General features: G+C 38.2%; 1 protein-coding gene across 15 annotated transcripts in view; it reads left to right on the forward strand.

The window, feature by feature from the left end:
* Positions 1-13,070, forward strand: part of Prrc2c (proline rich coiled-coil 2C) — a 69,250-nt gene extending 56,180 nt beyond the window's left edge. For 4 of the 15 annotated variants that reach the window (XM_038348756.1, XM_038348762.1, XM_038348759.1 and 1 more), the window contains exons 25-35: positions 220-427; positions 2,621-2,821; positions 4,004-4,116; positions 4,692-4,828; positions 5,430-5,661; positions 5,981-6,103; positions 7,297-7,515; positions 8,135-8,238; positions 8,583-8,709; positions 9,541-9,777; positions 11,745-13,070. In XM_038348756.1, coding sequence (XP_038204684.1) covers positions 220-427; positions 2,621-2,821; positions 4,004-4,116; positions 4,692-4,828; positions 5,430-5,661; positions 5,981-6,103; positions 7,297-7,515; positions 8,135-8,238; positions 8,583-8,709; positions 9,541-9,777; positions 11,745-12,002 — 1,959 coding nt within the window. In that variant the 3' untranslated portion in view covers positions 12,003-13,070. Of the gene's footprint in view, positions 1-219; positions 428-2,617; positions 2,822-4,003; positions 4,117-4,691; positions 4,829-5,429; positions 5,662-5,980; positions 6,104-7,296; positions 7,516-8,134; positions 8,239-8,582; positions 8,710-9,540; positions 9,778-11,245; positions 11,451-11,744 lie in introns of those variants that run through there. The other 11 variants (XM_038348763.2, XM_038348764.2, XM_038348768.2 and 8 more) reach the window with 9 other exon arrangements.
* Positions 13,071-16,064: the final 2,994 nt, after the last annotated feature.

Below are 16,064 nucleotides of genomic sequence, written 5' to 3' on the forward strand. Positions count from 1 at the left end.
ATTTGTGTTTGGATAAATGCTTTAGCTATAGTTAATTGTGCATTTCTTAAAGCTTTCAAGAAATTCTGTTTTAAACTAATAATAGCCCTTAGGGTGAGAGAGCAAGTAAAAAGCTTAAGCTCTCTGACACTATTTGAAATCTATATACTGGCATATAGAGGATGTAGTCTTTGTTTTTTGTTTGTTTGCTTGCTTTAACAGAAGACTCTTTTGTTGCAGATGGAGTCTGCGCGTAAGGCATGGGAGAATTCTCCGAATCTAAGGGAAAAAGGGTCTCCAGTCACTTCTACAGCACCTCCAATTGTGAGTGGAGTCAGCAGTAGTGCCAGTGGACCAAGCACTGCTAATTACAACTCTTTTTCCAGTGCATCGATGCCTCAGATCCCTGTTGCTTCAGTCACTCCCACAGCATCATTATCAGGTAGAAGCTGTTGTAGCTTTCCTTACATACCTATTTTGTGTGCTGCACTGAAGAGTGAACATAGTTGTCTAGTGTACCCTAGACAAACACTATACCTCTGAACTGCACTCCCATTCCCTAAGCAGAAGGTCATTCTTTAGGAAAACTACTCTCCTCTTGCCTGTCCTCTTATTTGTCTCTCAGAATTTTAATGTGAATATTTTATTGATTGCTTATTAGAAAACATTTTGCTGCATCCTCCCTCATTGATTAAAAAAAGTACCTGATTTTTTTAAGTTCACCTTTTTGTTGTCATTTTTAATATATCCAAGTAATTTAAAACCCAGTTGAGAAATATAAATTTCCATAGCTTTCCCCCAGTATATACCTGGCTTAATGGTGCTAATGGAGTGAGCTACATCTAATGGTGGGTTAGGTGGCCGTGTTTGTGCTGTTCAAGTAGGACCTGGACTTCGAATGAGCTCCATCCTTCCTTGCAGTTCTGCACAACTACCGACTTAGAGGCTTTGCCATTCTTAAAGAATGGCAAAGGGTCAGGTGGTAGTGGCACATGCCTTTAATCTCAGCACTCAGGAAGAGAATTTCAGTGTGTTCAAGGCCAGCCTGGTCTACAGAACGAGTTACATAACAGCCAGGGCTGTTACACACAGAAAACCCTGTCTTGATAGCAAAACAAAGAATGGCAAAGGTTTCCAAATTCTTGACTTCCAGGATAGCATGTCCTTTTTACTTTTCCTAAATGCAACCATGCTGTTTCTGTTAAAAACAAAGTTTATTTCCCTGATGTTTCCACAGCAGTGGGAAATGGATAGAATGTATACCCTGTGTGGTATTGCTTTTCCATATTATGCTACATAGTGTGCTAATTTTGAGATCTCAGTCCACCACTGGTGTATTTAGACAAACCCAGTGTAGGCATGGTGGCACACACCTGTGTTTTCAGCACTTGAGAGACTGAAGTAGGGAGATTGGAAATTTGAGGACAATCTAGGCAAGTGTGAAGGCACTGTCTTGAAAGGAAATGAAAGAAAAGGCCTCAGAGATGATTCCTGTATTGTAATGCTGTGCCAAACAATGCCCAATTGTATCTTTTTCTTTCTTTAGAGCTTGTCCAGTCGTTCCTCACTACCCATTTGTCCATTAAGACATCTTAATAGACTAACTTGAATTTTCATAGACTTCAGTAGAATTAATATAAAACATACAAGATTGGGGTAGGATGGCTTTAATGTTCCCCAGTCTTTCTTTGGAATCCAGTGAGTGACCTCCTTTCTCTAGGTCTAGCTACCTCTGCTTGTTTAGTTGAACAAATAGTAACAAGGACAAAAGTGTGTCCATACTTTGTGGAGAAATGACTGGTTTTTTGATGTTGGGTTTTTTTGTTTGTTTTGTGGGGAGGTGGGTTTTTGTTGGTTTTGTGTGTGCCTGTGTCTGTTCTCTCCTTTTCAAGGCAAGGACTCTTGTATTCTTGACTGACCTGTAACTCTCTGTAAATGAGAATATGATTCTGCCTTCATCTCCTGAGTTTAGAGATCACAGGAACTCTGTGCTATACAGGCACATGCCACCATGACTGGTTTATGGAGTGTAACATGTGGCAGCTAGGCCTGCTTGTTTGGGTTTCTGTCCCGCCTGGTACCCCACAGCCTGCAAGCTCCAAAGAAATAACACAGAGATCTCTTTAAGTTATAAAGCTGATTGGCCCATTAGCTCTAGCCTCTCACTAGCTAACTCTCACATCTTGATTAACCCATTTTTCTGATCTATGTTAGCCAAGTGGCTCAGTACCTTTTTCAGTGGTTGCAGATCACATCCTGCTGCTTCGGTGGTCTGGGCAGGAGTGGCAGGAATCAGCTTCCTCCTTCCCAGAATTCTCCTGTTCTCATTACATCATTTCTACTTCCTGTCTGGTGTTCCCGCCAATATTTTCTGCCTGGCCAATCAGCGTTTTATTTAAAACATGATTGACAGATTACAGACAATTCTCCCACACCAATGGAGTGCTGGGGATACGGTGCATGCTAGGCAAGCACCTCTAACAACTCAACTCCATTGCCAGCCCCTGAGACACTCCAGTCTTCTCAAATAGTTTTGGTTTGTGGTTGCTGGAATACTTAATGTCCATAGGACCCATAGAACCAGAAACATAAGTATGAAGAATAAACATGTTGTATTTTCTCCCTTCTTCAAATACAGGAGCCGGTACTTACACTACCTCTTCTTTGAGTACAAAATCTACAACCACATCGGACCCTCCTAATATCTGTAAAGTAAAACCCCAACAACTGCAGACAAGCAGCCTACCTTCTGCAAGTCATTTTTCACAGTTAAGCTGTATGCCTTCCCTTATTGCCCAGCAGCAGCAGAGTCCACAAGTTTATGTGTCTCAGTCGGCAGCAGGTAATATTTCTAGGTTTGGTTACAGGAATGAAGACTTGTGCTTTTTTCTTCATAACCCTTTCAAGCTTGTGGGATTTTTTGTTTGTTTTTGTTTTGCATGTGCTTTCCAAATATGTCCTTTTGTACACTTGAATCCTATTCCTTATAACAAGACTCTAGAACTTTTAGAATGGATATATCTGTGTCTTTCTCCACGTTTGAATCCTATTCCTCATAACAAGAACTCTGGAACTTTTAGAAATGATATATATGTGTGTGTCTCTACTTTTGTCCTGTACATTTATGATAAATTAGTCTTATACTTTGCAAAATAATTTGTGCATGTCTTTCTATTTCACTAAAATCACCAAACTCTCTTACTTAAAAAGTTCTTAGTAAAGAGAACGTTAAGAACAGCAAAAATTAAAAGTGTTTTGGTGACTGTTAAAGTGGTCATCAAAAACGCTTAAACTCACTGATTGTTTAAATTTTGAATAATAGAAAGTGAAGCTCTTTCTTGGCATTCGTCAGAGGATTTTTAGTAGTTAGCATGTTAACATCTAATATCTAAAGATACTGGATTACTAGTAATGCATAAAGCGTATGAATTGTCAGTTCTTTCTTCCAAGATTTGTGTATTAATGTATATTGACTGTTTTATGAATAAAAATTTTGATTTGTCTGATAAGTTTAAGGGTGTTTCTTTGACTATTAAGTATAATAGCCACAAAAATAGTATGCATATTACTACACAAAAACAGTAAATCACAAAATTTGTATATTTAAAATCTATATCAAACATTTTAATTAGTATTAAATACTAATTGTTTTGAAATATGTTACCCTATTGTAGTCAGTTTTTTTAAAATTAGAGTGGCTTTGCTGGTTCAGGGGTTAGGTTCAATTTTTGTATGAAATGCTTCCAATACACAGCCAATTGAGAACATGTGGGTATCTATTTTATATGACCCAGTAGTACCAGTTTTACAGTGTTAGTGGCATGCACTTCTCTCTAGAAGTTCTATGTCTTTGTACATTTCTACTTTTTCTGTAACTGTTCAGTTTCAGAGGGCTTACATTTGAAATCAGCTACAAAATCTTTTTTGTTGCTATCAGCAATTTGGTTTACTACTTGAAAAATTCTGAAATTTAGACAATACTGTTTTTTTGTTTTGTTTTGTTTTTTCCCCTGATGGTCTGAAGCTCAAATCCCAGCCTTCTACATGGACACAAGTCATTTATTTAATACCCAGCATGCACGATTGGCTCCACCATCCCTGGCTCAGCAACAGGGCTTCCAACCAGGCCTCTCTCAGGTAAACATTTTAATCCTATTTCCTTTTTCTTTTTTTTTTTTTTTTTTTTTTTTTTTTTTTTTTTTGGTTTTTCGAGACAGGGTTTCTCTGCAGCTTTTTTTTTTTTTTTAGAGCCTGTCCTGGAGCTAGCTCTTGTAGACCATGCTGGCCTCGAACTCACAGAGATCCGCCTGCCTCTGCCTCCCAAGTGCTGGGATTAAAGGCGTGCGCCACCACCGCCCGGCTTAATCCTATTTCTTGACACTTCTGTGGTTGTAAAAGTTTATCTTAAATTCTTAGTAATACATTTACTTAAAATTCCACTTTGGATTATCTTGTGGATAGGCTGTTAGCAAAACTTGGAAAATATTTTAATTCCCCAAGTTACCAGAACTTAATAGTTACCAGTATGGAGTAAGTCATAGGTTAAAAAGAAAACTGGTCTTAAAGGGGGAGTTGATATATACCATAAGTGTTTTATTTTTATGTCTGAAATTTTATTTTTATTTTCTCAGTCTTGTGATTTCATGTGTGAAGTTTGCGCCTGTTATATATGCACTGTTTTTTTTGTTTTTTTTTTTTTTTTGTTATTGCAGCCAACGTCAGTTCAACAGATTCCAATTCCTATCTATGCCCCACTGCAAGGGCAGCATCAAGCCCAGCTGAGTTTGGGAGCTGGACCTGCAGTTTCCCAGGCTCAGGAATTATTTAGTTCTTCAATTCAGCCATATAGGTAAAGTGCCTTAAAATTTGCTATATTTTTTTATATTATAATTGTGGATTATGTAGTATCTAGTGCTAATTCCTTTTTTCCCAAACCATAGGGTACCATGTTATAGAACAATTAAGCATGTTCATTATTTGTTACAACCCTGTCTTTGGTGATTTCAGCTAGGCCTTATTTTCATTTGTTTTGTGCATCGTTCAGATAAAGTTTTCATAACCTGTGGGAAGCTGTCTTGAGCTACTCTTATCTAGGCATGGTGACTCACATTGGTCTTAGACCGTGAGTGTGTTTGTGTGTCAGTGTTTGTCATCATATATATACATCAAAGAGAAAACTAAGTTAGCTCTAAGTTTTGTAGTGAACATGTAAAACTTGAATCATTATCATAATTAAGAGGTAAAATGTAAACTGTTGTTACTAAGAGTAGGCTTTTGTATGAGAAATTTTGGTGCGTGCAGAACTACAGTCTTGAAACAAGTGGCCACAGACATTGTCTTCTCTGCTTCATTACTAATTAGAGAGGTCATTTGACTATCTTGTTCTTAAGTTTTTCAAATTCTAAATAAAATTTACGAATAACATGACCTCCTGCTTAATACGTACATAGATCACAGCCACCTTTTATGCAAAGCAGTCTGTCGCAGCCTTCTGTGGTCCTTTCTGGTACGGCTATCCACAACTTCCCAGCTGTCCAGCACCAGGAGCTTGCCAAGGCACAATCAGGTCTTGCCTTTCAGCAGACTTCAAATACTCAGCCTATCCCTATACTGTATGAGCATCAGCTGGGGCAGGCATCAGGACTAGGAAGTTCTCAGCTGATTGATACACATCTTCTTCAGGTAAGGAGTGCTTGCTTACTCATGGTGTTCTTAATGGGCTTTTGTTTATTTAATTCAGATTCTTTTAAGCACATAAAAATCTTTTTCTGTTGTTTTTGGTTTGGGGTTTCTTTCTCTGTATCCCTGGCCATCCTGAAACACACACCAAGCTGGCCTCAAATTCAGAGAACTGCCTGCTTCTGCCTCCCAAGCGCTGGGACTGAAGGTGTGCACCACCACACCCAGCTAAGATCTTCCTTTTTAGAATGATCATGTTGATACAGATTGCATGGGAACTTCCCTCTCAGTTTTTCTTCTGCTTTCTTGTATATTTTTCTAGGCAAGAGCCAATCTTACCCAGGCCTCAAATCTTTATTCTGGACAAGTACAGCAGCCTGGTCAGACAAATTTCTATAACACTGCCCAATCACCAAGTGCTCTCCAGCAGGTAAACTATGGCATGGTAAATTTCCTCAATTTTTTTTATATTATTCTTTGTATTGCTTTTGTTTTTTTTTTTTTGTTTGTTTGTTTTTTTTTAATTTTTCTTGAACCAAGATAGAGGAGGTGGTTTTCAAACTTCACTGAAATGTTCTGGGGGTTCCATTAGAAGTGGACAGTGCTTCATTCAGTCCTGTAACAACCAGCTCTTTGCTATACCTCCACCTCTAATTCTGGTTTTACTTTTACATCTTTTTTTAAAAAAAACAACTGAGATTCCATCTAATAGTTTATAAGAGAAAAATCCATGAATATGAAAGTTTGAAAACCATTTTTTCAAGAATATAATAAGTGATATACCTATTAGTGTTAGAGGTGAGAGAAGACTCTATAAACAGGTTAATATAATACTATGGTGCTATAAAGAGTGGCAATAAGGGTAGCACCTTTAACTGTATGGATACAATTAGATTTTCAATGGGAAGTGAATATCCTCTTCTGACATTATTACACATGACACAAGGCTAGAGAAGTGTGAGTCATTAATCCTTTGGTTTGCCATTGTTATTCTATTCATAATATCTTACAAACAAGCTTTTTGTATGAAAACTAAAAAGTTCTTTTTATTAAGAACACTCATTTTGACCAAACTTGCAAATAATATAGCAGTTTTGGTGGTGGAAACTTTTGCTACTTAAATTGTATATTGTTTATTTGACATGTGCTCTGTGAGTATCTTCAAAGTTAGTCATCATTTCATTTAATGTAGTTTTTTTCACTACAGCTAGCATATACAGATCTGTAATCTTGATGTTCATTTGGTGATGAAGTCACCAAACACCGCATTTCTTAAGACTGGTCCCTGTTGTTGAGCAGTGTATTGCCATATATTGTCACCAGGCCTCTAATACAAGAATGGAGATAGGGCTGTGTGTGGTTATTCATACCTTTAATCCCCACACTTGGAAGACACAGGCATCTCTGTGAGTTCAAGGCCAGCCAGGATTACATAGTGAGATCTTATCTTAAAGAGGACAAAGAAAATAGAAATACTTAACTAAAGATGTTGACTGGAATTTGATGAAAATATTTTTTATTGTTAAAAGTATTTGAAGATTTATGTGTATACATTTTTATATATATATACACACACACACACACACACACAATAATTATAAGCAAATGATTACAGTTTCTCTTTGCTTCTTTTTGTAGGTTACAGTACCTTTACCTGCATCTCAGCTTTCCTTGACTAATTTTGGATCTACGGGACAGCCTCTCATTGCTTTGCCTCAGACTCTTCAGCCCCAGTTACAGCACACAACACCACAAGCACAGGCTCCGAGCCTGAGCCGTCCTGCACAAGTAAGCCAGCCTTTCAGAGGACTAATCCCTGCTGCAGCACAGCATAGCATGATGGCAGCTACAGGGAAGGTGAGTGATGATTTGTTAGTGTATATAAGGATTTGCTGCTTGTAGGTATTTGGAGATAAGAGATGTGTATGTTGTACTTGTGTTATCTCTGAAAATAAAATGCATGTACGCCATGGCATACACAAAAACATAGGTATGCACACACAATAAAACAGATGTAACTGTAAAAGGGATGTAAGATGACTCCCGGTAAAGTTCCCCATTGCCAAGGCTTAAGACCTCAGTTCAGTCCCAGGGACTCATGGTTGAAGGAGAGAACTGATAACTCACAAAATGTCCTGACCTCCATGTTTAAGGTGAGGAAGTGTGCACACACTGAATAAATAAATAATACAACTAATGTATAATATTAATAAAACATCAGTTTTTACAACTCCTCAGAAAACCTTACATGCATGTGTGCTTGTGTTTTTCTTACATTATTTGCTACTTTTTAAATATTCCCTGTTTTTGTCTAATAACTCAGAATTTTTTATAGAAATGTTAGTATGTCTCGCTTGACTTTGAATTTTGAAACTAATTGTGGGATTTTATAGTTTAGTCACATATAGGACGCTAAGTACAACACTTAGCTTACAGGGTTAAAGGAATGTTACCTTTATTTTGTGTGTTTTCTCAGATGTCTGAAATGGAACTAAAAGCCTTTGGGAGTGGCATTGATATCAAACCAGGGACACCTCCAATTGGTGGTCGGAGCACCACACCAACGTCTAGTCCATTCCGGTAAGATGGACATGTAAATTTGCTTAGGAAATTGAAAAATAATTGAAAATTTTTTGAGAATTCAATTGTTTATCACCTAATGTATTATCAGTCCCATGTTAAGCAGAAGTGAATAAGACAATTATTTTAAATTTTATCTACAATGTTAAGCCTGTATTTTAGAAGATCCTTTAATATAAGTGTAACAACTCTGTCTCTCCTTGGCTTTTCTTAATAGTGCTACCATTGAGCTTTGTTTGTTTCAATTAACAACTAAATGTGATAGAAATACAAAAGAAACTGTCTTTGAAAATCTAACAGCATTACTTGGCACTGCTCTACTGACGAGTGACTTCTTTTCCAAGGGCTACTTCAACAAGTCCAAACAGCCAGTCTAGCAAAATGAACAGCATTGTTTATCAGAAGCAGTTCCAGTCAGCCCCTGCCACAGTGAGAATGACACAACCATTTCCTGCACAGTTTGCACCCCAGGTAGGCAGATCCGAGGGAGAATGAGCCTAGTGTTGTAAAGTGGTGGCTAATCTGACTAAGGTTGTGGTTTTATAATCATAACATAGGTGACCCAGCTAAGATGTGCACCTTTGAATGAAAACTTGTCTGGTTTAACAGTGAATGTGTACTGCTCAGCTGTAGTCATTTATTTTTATGAATAGACAGAGGCAGTAGTTGTTTAGTTTTAAAGCAGACAGTAGCAATACTCAAGATTCCCCACACAGCTCTGACAGTTTGAGTCCTATTCCTTTTGTCTTTTTTGAAGAAGTTTTCAGTGAAGGGTCCCAGTGCTTAAGTTTTCCAGGCCTAACGTGGGTTTTTGTTTTTATGCTATCTGTGTAGTTGAAGTAAGAATTTTCTGAATGTTTTAAGTTATATGTAGATATGTTTGCTTCTCCTTCCCTTACTGATCATATTGAAGACTAAGAATGATAACTTAGGCTAGAATTGGTTCTTAAGAAACACATTTGTCAAGTTACTATTATTTTGCCTTCAGATTATGTTTAGATTAGAAGTGTGCTTTTCTGCAGTTGTTCCATTAAAGACCCCATGGTCCTAATTATTTATAGCCTTCTATTTCCCCCATAGAATTTGCAGCTGAAGTGCCATAGCATGCTTTGCCTAATTTTTCTTGTTAAACTTTGTAAGCATGGCCTGTTTGTTCTTTGTCCTTATTAATGGAATGGCACGATCCAAAAACTTTGACTGGCAGAATGGGCACAGATTTACTCTGGGATAAGCCAACCTAGTCTGGTTGGCTTTTTTTTTTTTTTAACAGTTCAATGTTTTATGTTTTGTTTTTTCACTCAGATTCTCTCTCAGCCTAACCTGGTCCCTCCATTGGTAAGAGCCCCACATACTAACACCTTCCCAGCGCCTGTACAGAGGCCACCAATGGCACTGGCCAGTCAGATGCCTCCTCCGCTGACCACAGGCCTCATGAGCCATGCTCGTTTGCCACATGTAGCCAGGGGTCCTTGTGGATCACTATCTGGAGTCAGAGGTAATCAGGCCCAGGCTGCGTTGAAGGCTGAACAAGATATGAAGGTTAGTACAGTGTTAACAGCCACCAGAGCAAGAATCTGTCTCTGAACCATGTCTTAAAATGCCTCTGGATTCATAACCATATATCCAGGCATTCATTGTCTGTATCAGACTTAACCAAGCTAACTACTGTTATTTGTGTGCCCCTCCCCATTTTTTTCTCCCTTCCGTCCTTACCTTTTCCTCCTTTTATGAACCTCTTTTTGCCACTATAGTCAGAAATCAAATTAACATTTAAACTATCCAAATGTATTGCTTATGAAATACGTGTTTGAGGGAGATCTGAGTTTGGATGCAATATTTTTAAGTATTAAAAGATGTAATATGGATTGTTTATAGGTTATCCCATTTTATTTCTTTCCCTGTTTTTTCCCTTCCCTCCCTGGCCTACCCTCCCCCAACCAAGTATAATACATAATAATGGTTTTGTGAACTTTAAAATGGGTAAGACGTGTTAGCTATCTTGATTTTTATTTCTTCATAAGTTATTTGAGTAATCTCAAAACTGTTTTCCACTTTTTTTTTTTTTTTTTTTTTTTTTTTGCCTCTCACCTGAGGTGGTTATGTTCCAGAATATGCACTTAGTTATAGATGACGAACTCAGAAAAGCACTTTGGGATCCTTCATGATAAAAGGCACAAATAAACTTGGGTTTGCTGAGGCCTTTAGGAGTCTGTGTGGGGACAGTTCTCAGCATAAATTTTACCCATCTGCTTGTATAACCAGTTAGAGATTGTTTCTGTAATTACTTTAGGGTTGACTTTAAGAAAAATGATTTTACTTATTTAATCACGACATGGATTAGACTAGAATAAAGATTAGTGCTTACAAGCAGCAAAATGTGCACAGTGATGCTTTACTCTGAATTAGAAACAAGTTTGTGATAATACTAATTAAAGAATTTGGCTCATTAAGTTTCTTGGTTGATATCCTTTGTGTTTCTAATGCTGAGTAATCAAATTTAAAGACTACACTCTAGGAGAACTCTTATGGCACATCACTTAGTTTTACTAGGCTTTGTGCCAAAGGTTTCCATCTGTTTGTTACTACTAAAAGCACTAGCACCCAAAGCTTTGCAGATTGTGTAGCCTTCTGCTCCTGGCTACTTCCCACTTAATTTTAAAGCATTTCTCATGTTAGAAATGTCATTAGAGCTTAATATTATTAGTGGGATAGGAGTATAAAAATTTCTTAAATTGTTTTTAGATCTTTAGATAGCATAGGTTGGTTACCCGTAGAACATGAAGGAGTTTTTGTTGTTGTTTTTGTTATGTGCAAGAGGGGTAGAAAGCTAAGTTTTAATTGTATATATTACAGTACTATAATTTACAGATTAACGTAAGTATATTCTTTGGGGCACGTAGTCAATGAAACTAAGATTATTTACCAGCTCAGAATGTGGTAGGAGCTATCAGAACTTAGTGATCAAGTGAAGTTGTAGTTACTAATTTCTGATGCTCTTCCCCTGCAGAAGAGAGCTGTGGGAAGAGGACTCAGCCACAAGACATTTGGTCCTAGGTGTTGGTAATGCCACAATATAAGTGCTTCCTTTTCATTTTATTGTAGACCACATATTGATAACTAGAAGTTTTAAGTGTTACATTACATGTATGTTTTCAGATTTGCAAGCAGACTCCCTGAATAAAGTTTAGTATCAGTGAGCTGCCCCCCCCCCCCCCCCAAAAAAAAATAGGAACCAGCAGCAATGTGTATTTTATTGTTTATAAGAGGGCAGATGCTAGAAAGATGGTGGGAGGTGGTCTTGCTTCAGGAATTTTTTTTAAAATTACATAGAAGATAGAAAGAAGCCTATGCATTAAAAACTGAAAGATCAATGGGGCCAAACCAACTTAGGGAAAAACTGATTTTTGTGACTGGTACAAAAATTTGAACTGAGATTGATTTGACAGGCTTTGGTAATGTTAGGTGATGTTGCAGTATTTTCAGTTCTTATTTTCTTATTTTTTAAGGCAAAACAGAGAGCAGAGGTTCTTCAGTCCACGCAACGGTTCTTCTCTGAACAGCAACAGAGCAAACAGATAGGAGGCAAAGCCCAGAAAGTGGACAATGATTCAAGTAAACCTCCTGAAACACTGACTGACCCACCTGGTGCCTGTCAGGAAAAAGTAGAAGAAAAGCCACCCCCTGCACCCACCATAACCACCAAGCCTGTCAGAACTGGACCAATCAAACCTCAGGCGATCAAAACCGAAGAAACAAAATCTTAAAAGCTTTGGTTTATTGTGGGGTATTGTGGGTGGGTGGACAGGGAAAATGATGTCAAACAAAGCCAGCAGCCTCGGCGGTAAATGGTCTGTGATATTATCCTGTGATGAGCTTGAAGGTGCACAAGGGGCAGAGCATTTTACGCTGATAGAGCTGCTACACCAGTTAAGATGAGGCTTTACAGGCTTGCACCTACTATGTAACATTTGTTTGGTTGACAGGCATCTCCAGTCAGTTTATATACAAGTATGTGCACACATCTATAAGTGCATACAGTTAGATCTAAGGAGCTTTATGATTAAATGAAAAACCAGAAATAGGAGGAAAATGATACCACAAAGTTAGGAACTGAGTGGTCCCATTGATATATCAGCTGTGGTTCTTTTGCTCCCTTGTGTTCTTTGGATGTGTCTATGGCATTTCTAGGCTTGCAAGTAAAATGATGCTAACTGGTGCTGGATAGAGGAGCCTTATTTTTTATTACGGCAGCTTGTTATTTTTGTAACATGGTGATTTGGTTGAACACAATAAAGTACAGAAGTAACTGATCTCCCCTTCCTGGATGAGTGAGAAGACGATTAAATATTGATGTCAGCATCCTTGAGTATATTCAAATGAGCAACATTTGGCTTCTGCTTCTGTTTAAAATGATGCTGTGTTTTGATTGTGATCTGAAGCTTTGAAGCACTACTTGGCATCTCCTTCCTTCTTTGGAGGTCTCACCATTCAAGCATAACACATTTGATGAAGTGTTTGTAAGGTGAGGTCTTGCTTGTCTCCACTAGGTCATTTTCATATGAATCCAGTGGTTATAGAGTTTTGTTTTAGGGGTAATCTTTTTTTTTCTTTTTCTTTTTTAATAACGGTTTTTAGCTGATGTTCATGGAAAGAATGAATCATTAGAACTGTGCCACTAGTGAAACGAAATCGTATCTAAGAGTGTGTTTCTTTACAGAGCTGTGTCATACCATCCTTTGGGCCCTCTGCTGGAAAAGTAGAATCAAGTCTCAAATCCTGCCTTTTCAATTGTATCTTCCAGTATTGTAGATGTAGGACAGCACTGTATCATACCTCTGAATGTAAAATAGCTTGTCCCTGCTTTATGATACATAGTAGTGACCGTGCTTTATCAGAGCTGTTTTTAATGATGTTGCTCAGAATGTTTTCTTTCCAGATGATGATTGAGAAGCTAATTAAAAAAAAAAAAAATGGTGCCAGGTACCACAAGAGTAAAAGAACTGTGCCGTTTTCTGGGATTTTGTTTTTTACTTTTTTTTTTTTTTTAAGTGGAGTGTGCTGGATGTCTCTACAATTTTGTTCAAATGACTGCAGAACCTGGAAAAGCTGTTGCTGCTATTGATGCATAACATACTGCTATTATTGGTCTTTTTATATAAATATAAATATATATATACATATATATAATTTGAATTTTTGGAAACTTTAGCTGTGCTGTCAACTTTGGAAAAAAGTATCCCAGTTTACTGTGTTGAGTTGGCATTGTACAGAAATTAACAGCCATATTGGTCTAGAAATGTTGAACTTAATTTTTTTTCCCATTTGTACAGGGGTAACGCACTGTATTAAATATGTAAGGTCTTATCTACGTGGGTTTGATTACAAAAACTAATAAAGTATTCTCTAAATAATGAATCTTGAAGCTTCTAATCCATTCCAAAATCTGAAGCAAAGTTTGTTAATGTACCAAAGACCATAATCGATGCATTTACATGCCGGTTGGTGGTGGCGCATGCCTTTAATCCCAGCACTCAGGAGGCAGAGACAGGTGGATCTGTGTGAGTTCCAGGCCAGCCTGGTCTACAAGTACTAGTTCTGGGACAGGCTCAAAGCTACAGAGAAACCCTGTCTTTAAAAAAAAAAAAATGCATTTACACTGTAGAGGAAAAAAAAAATGTTTTGTGATCTGAATTTTGCATGAGTTACAAGAATTTTGAGGCTTATTCAGTGTCAGTATTGTTGTGGAGGGTAATAGTTATGGCCTCTGTTCTCAAGTTAATCAAACTTTGGAAGATGGAAACAAAAGAAGAACCAGGAGTATAAAGGTCATTCTCAGCTGGGTTGCAAGTTTGAGGCCCAACCTGGGCTGTATGAGACCCTAGGGCCAGAGCAGAGGAGGGCCACCTAGAGAGCTGGGCATGGTGGCACATGCCTTGAATCCTAGCTCTCAGGATTAGGGCTCTGGGAGATTTTGTTTATTTCTATATGTCGATATGTGATTTCTAGACAGACCTTTAGCAGAGTTGGTCACTAAGTTATTAATAATGTATTGTGGAATACTCAGACATTGACTGAGTTTTCTGGTCTGTGGTTTTATTAAAATTCTGGTTAATCCAAGGGACCGGGAAAAGTATGGTGAGAGGGTTAGCAACCCTGACAAAGAGCCAGTCATTATATCACGTTTGCCTTCTTACTATGTTACTTCAGTCACAGCTACTTTGCATATTAAGTTTAATCTTCCTAAATTTAAAAGGTTAGAAACCTGTATAGCTTGCATTGTGTCTGCGCACCAGTATGTGCTACTCTGATGTGTAGAGCACCACTGATAATTTTGCCCAGGTAGACCTGCAGGGAAAGTGTTAACTTTGTGTAAGTCAGTGGCCTTCAACCTGTGGAATCAAACAACCCTTTCACAGGCATTGCCTAGGACATTACAGTTCATAGCAGTAGCAAAAGTACAGTTAAAAAGTAGCAACAAATAATTTTATGGTTGGGGGTCACCACAACAAATATTAAAGGATTAGGAAGGCTGAGAGCCAATGATATTAGTGTAATTTACAGATCTTTGGGTTTGTTTTTTTCCCACTTAATAAAATGTGCTTATGAAAGAGTAATAGGATAAGAGGAGGGTAGGTATAATTTGAAAAGTTATTTTCATTATGTAAATTTTAAAAGTACCCTTAAACTTCAGGCTGGAGGCAAGATGTGAAAGGTTAAGTGGGGATATCGTGGATTGTGAGTTGAAAGTACCAGAATGAAACTGTCTGGGTATGTTTTCACCCGTGTTTTTGTTTGCTTTTTCTTGTGCTACCTTTGCATTGTATTTCATAGTTTATTACCATTGAGTTTTCCATTATGTAATCAATTAGTCCAAACCTTAGTTCAAAAGAACAAGTATTATCCAAGTGCAAGAATGTGTTGCTTCGGTATGGCGCCTTTGACTCAAGGCCTTCAAGATGAAGTGCATTGTATAGTTTCAAATGTGGAGTGGTGCATTCTCCTGTGTTTCCAGGAATCTACCGCAGAGCCAGGTGTGTGTAGTGTGGAAGAGCACAGTAGTGCAGTAGTGGGCACAGATCAGGAAAAATGGTGATGGGGGTAAGGAAAATAAATAGTAGGTAATGGAAGGGAGAGTCCATCAGTAGGGCTTTGAGGAAAAGGTGACTCAGCAGCTCCACAGTCCTGGTGCTCTGCTAAAATAAAATTGAAGATGAATTCTGGCTAACTGATTGATGCCAGTTTAGATGTTGCTGCATCTTTAACCCAGATCCCATAACCTGAATTATGCAACACCACTTGCAGAGTTGGTCAGAGTTAAGCAGCTCTTGTGGTACCTGACATCACACTTTGTCAAAAGCACTAGGTTGAACAAAAAAGAAATTCATAGTGTGCAACTTAAGGCCACTCTCCCAAGTAAGGTCTTATTCTGAGGATTGATCCCAGGTTTCTCAGGGGAACTGCTGAGCAAATGGCTTTGAAAAGGCTCCACTGCCACTCTTCCCCACCCCCATCACCATCCCTCCTCACAACAGTTGTGTCCCTCTCTCTCTTTCAATGAAACCACTCTCCCAGCTGTAAAAGGAACCTCTGCTCCCCTTGAGACCCCATCATGTTTCTGGAGGCAGGCATATGTCTGTGAGTTGGAGTCTCCACAGACTGTAGTGAGAGCTGCGGTCTGCGTTCCTGCCACCTGGATCCCGGCCGCCTGGCTAGCTTATACCCTGAAATAATTACACACAAACTGTATTCATTTAAACACTGCCTGGCCCATTAGTTTCAGCCTTTTATTAGCTAATTCTCACATCTTGCTTTAACCCATATTTAGT

The sequence above is a fragment of the Arvicola amphibius genome, chromosome 12 (assembly GCF_903992535.2).
Source record: "Arvicola amphibius chromosome 12, mArvAmp1.2, whole genome shotgun sequence".
Taxonomy (NCBI): domain Eukaryota; kingdom Metazoa; phylum Chordata; class Mammalia; order Rodentia; family Cricetidae; genus Arvicola; species Arvicola amphibius.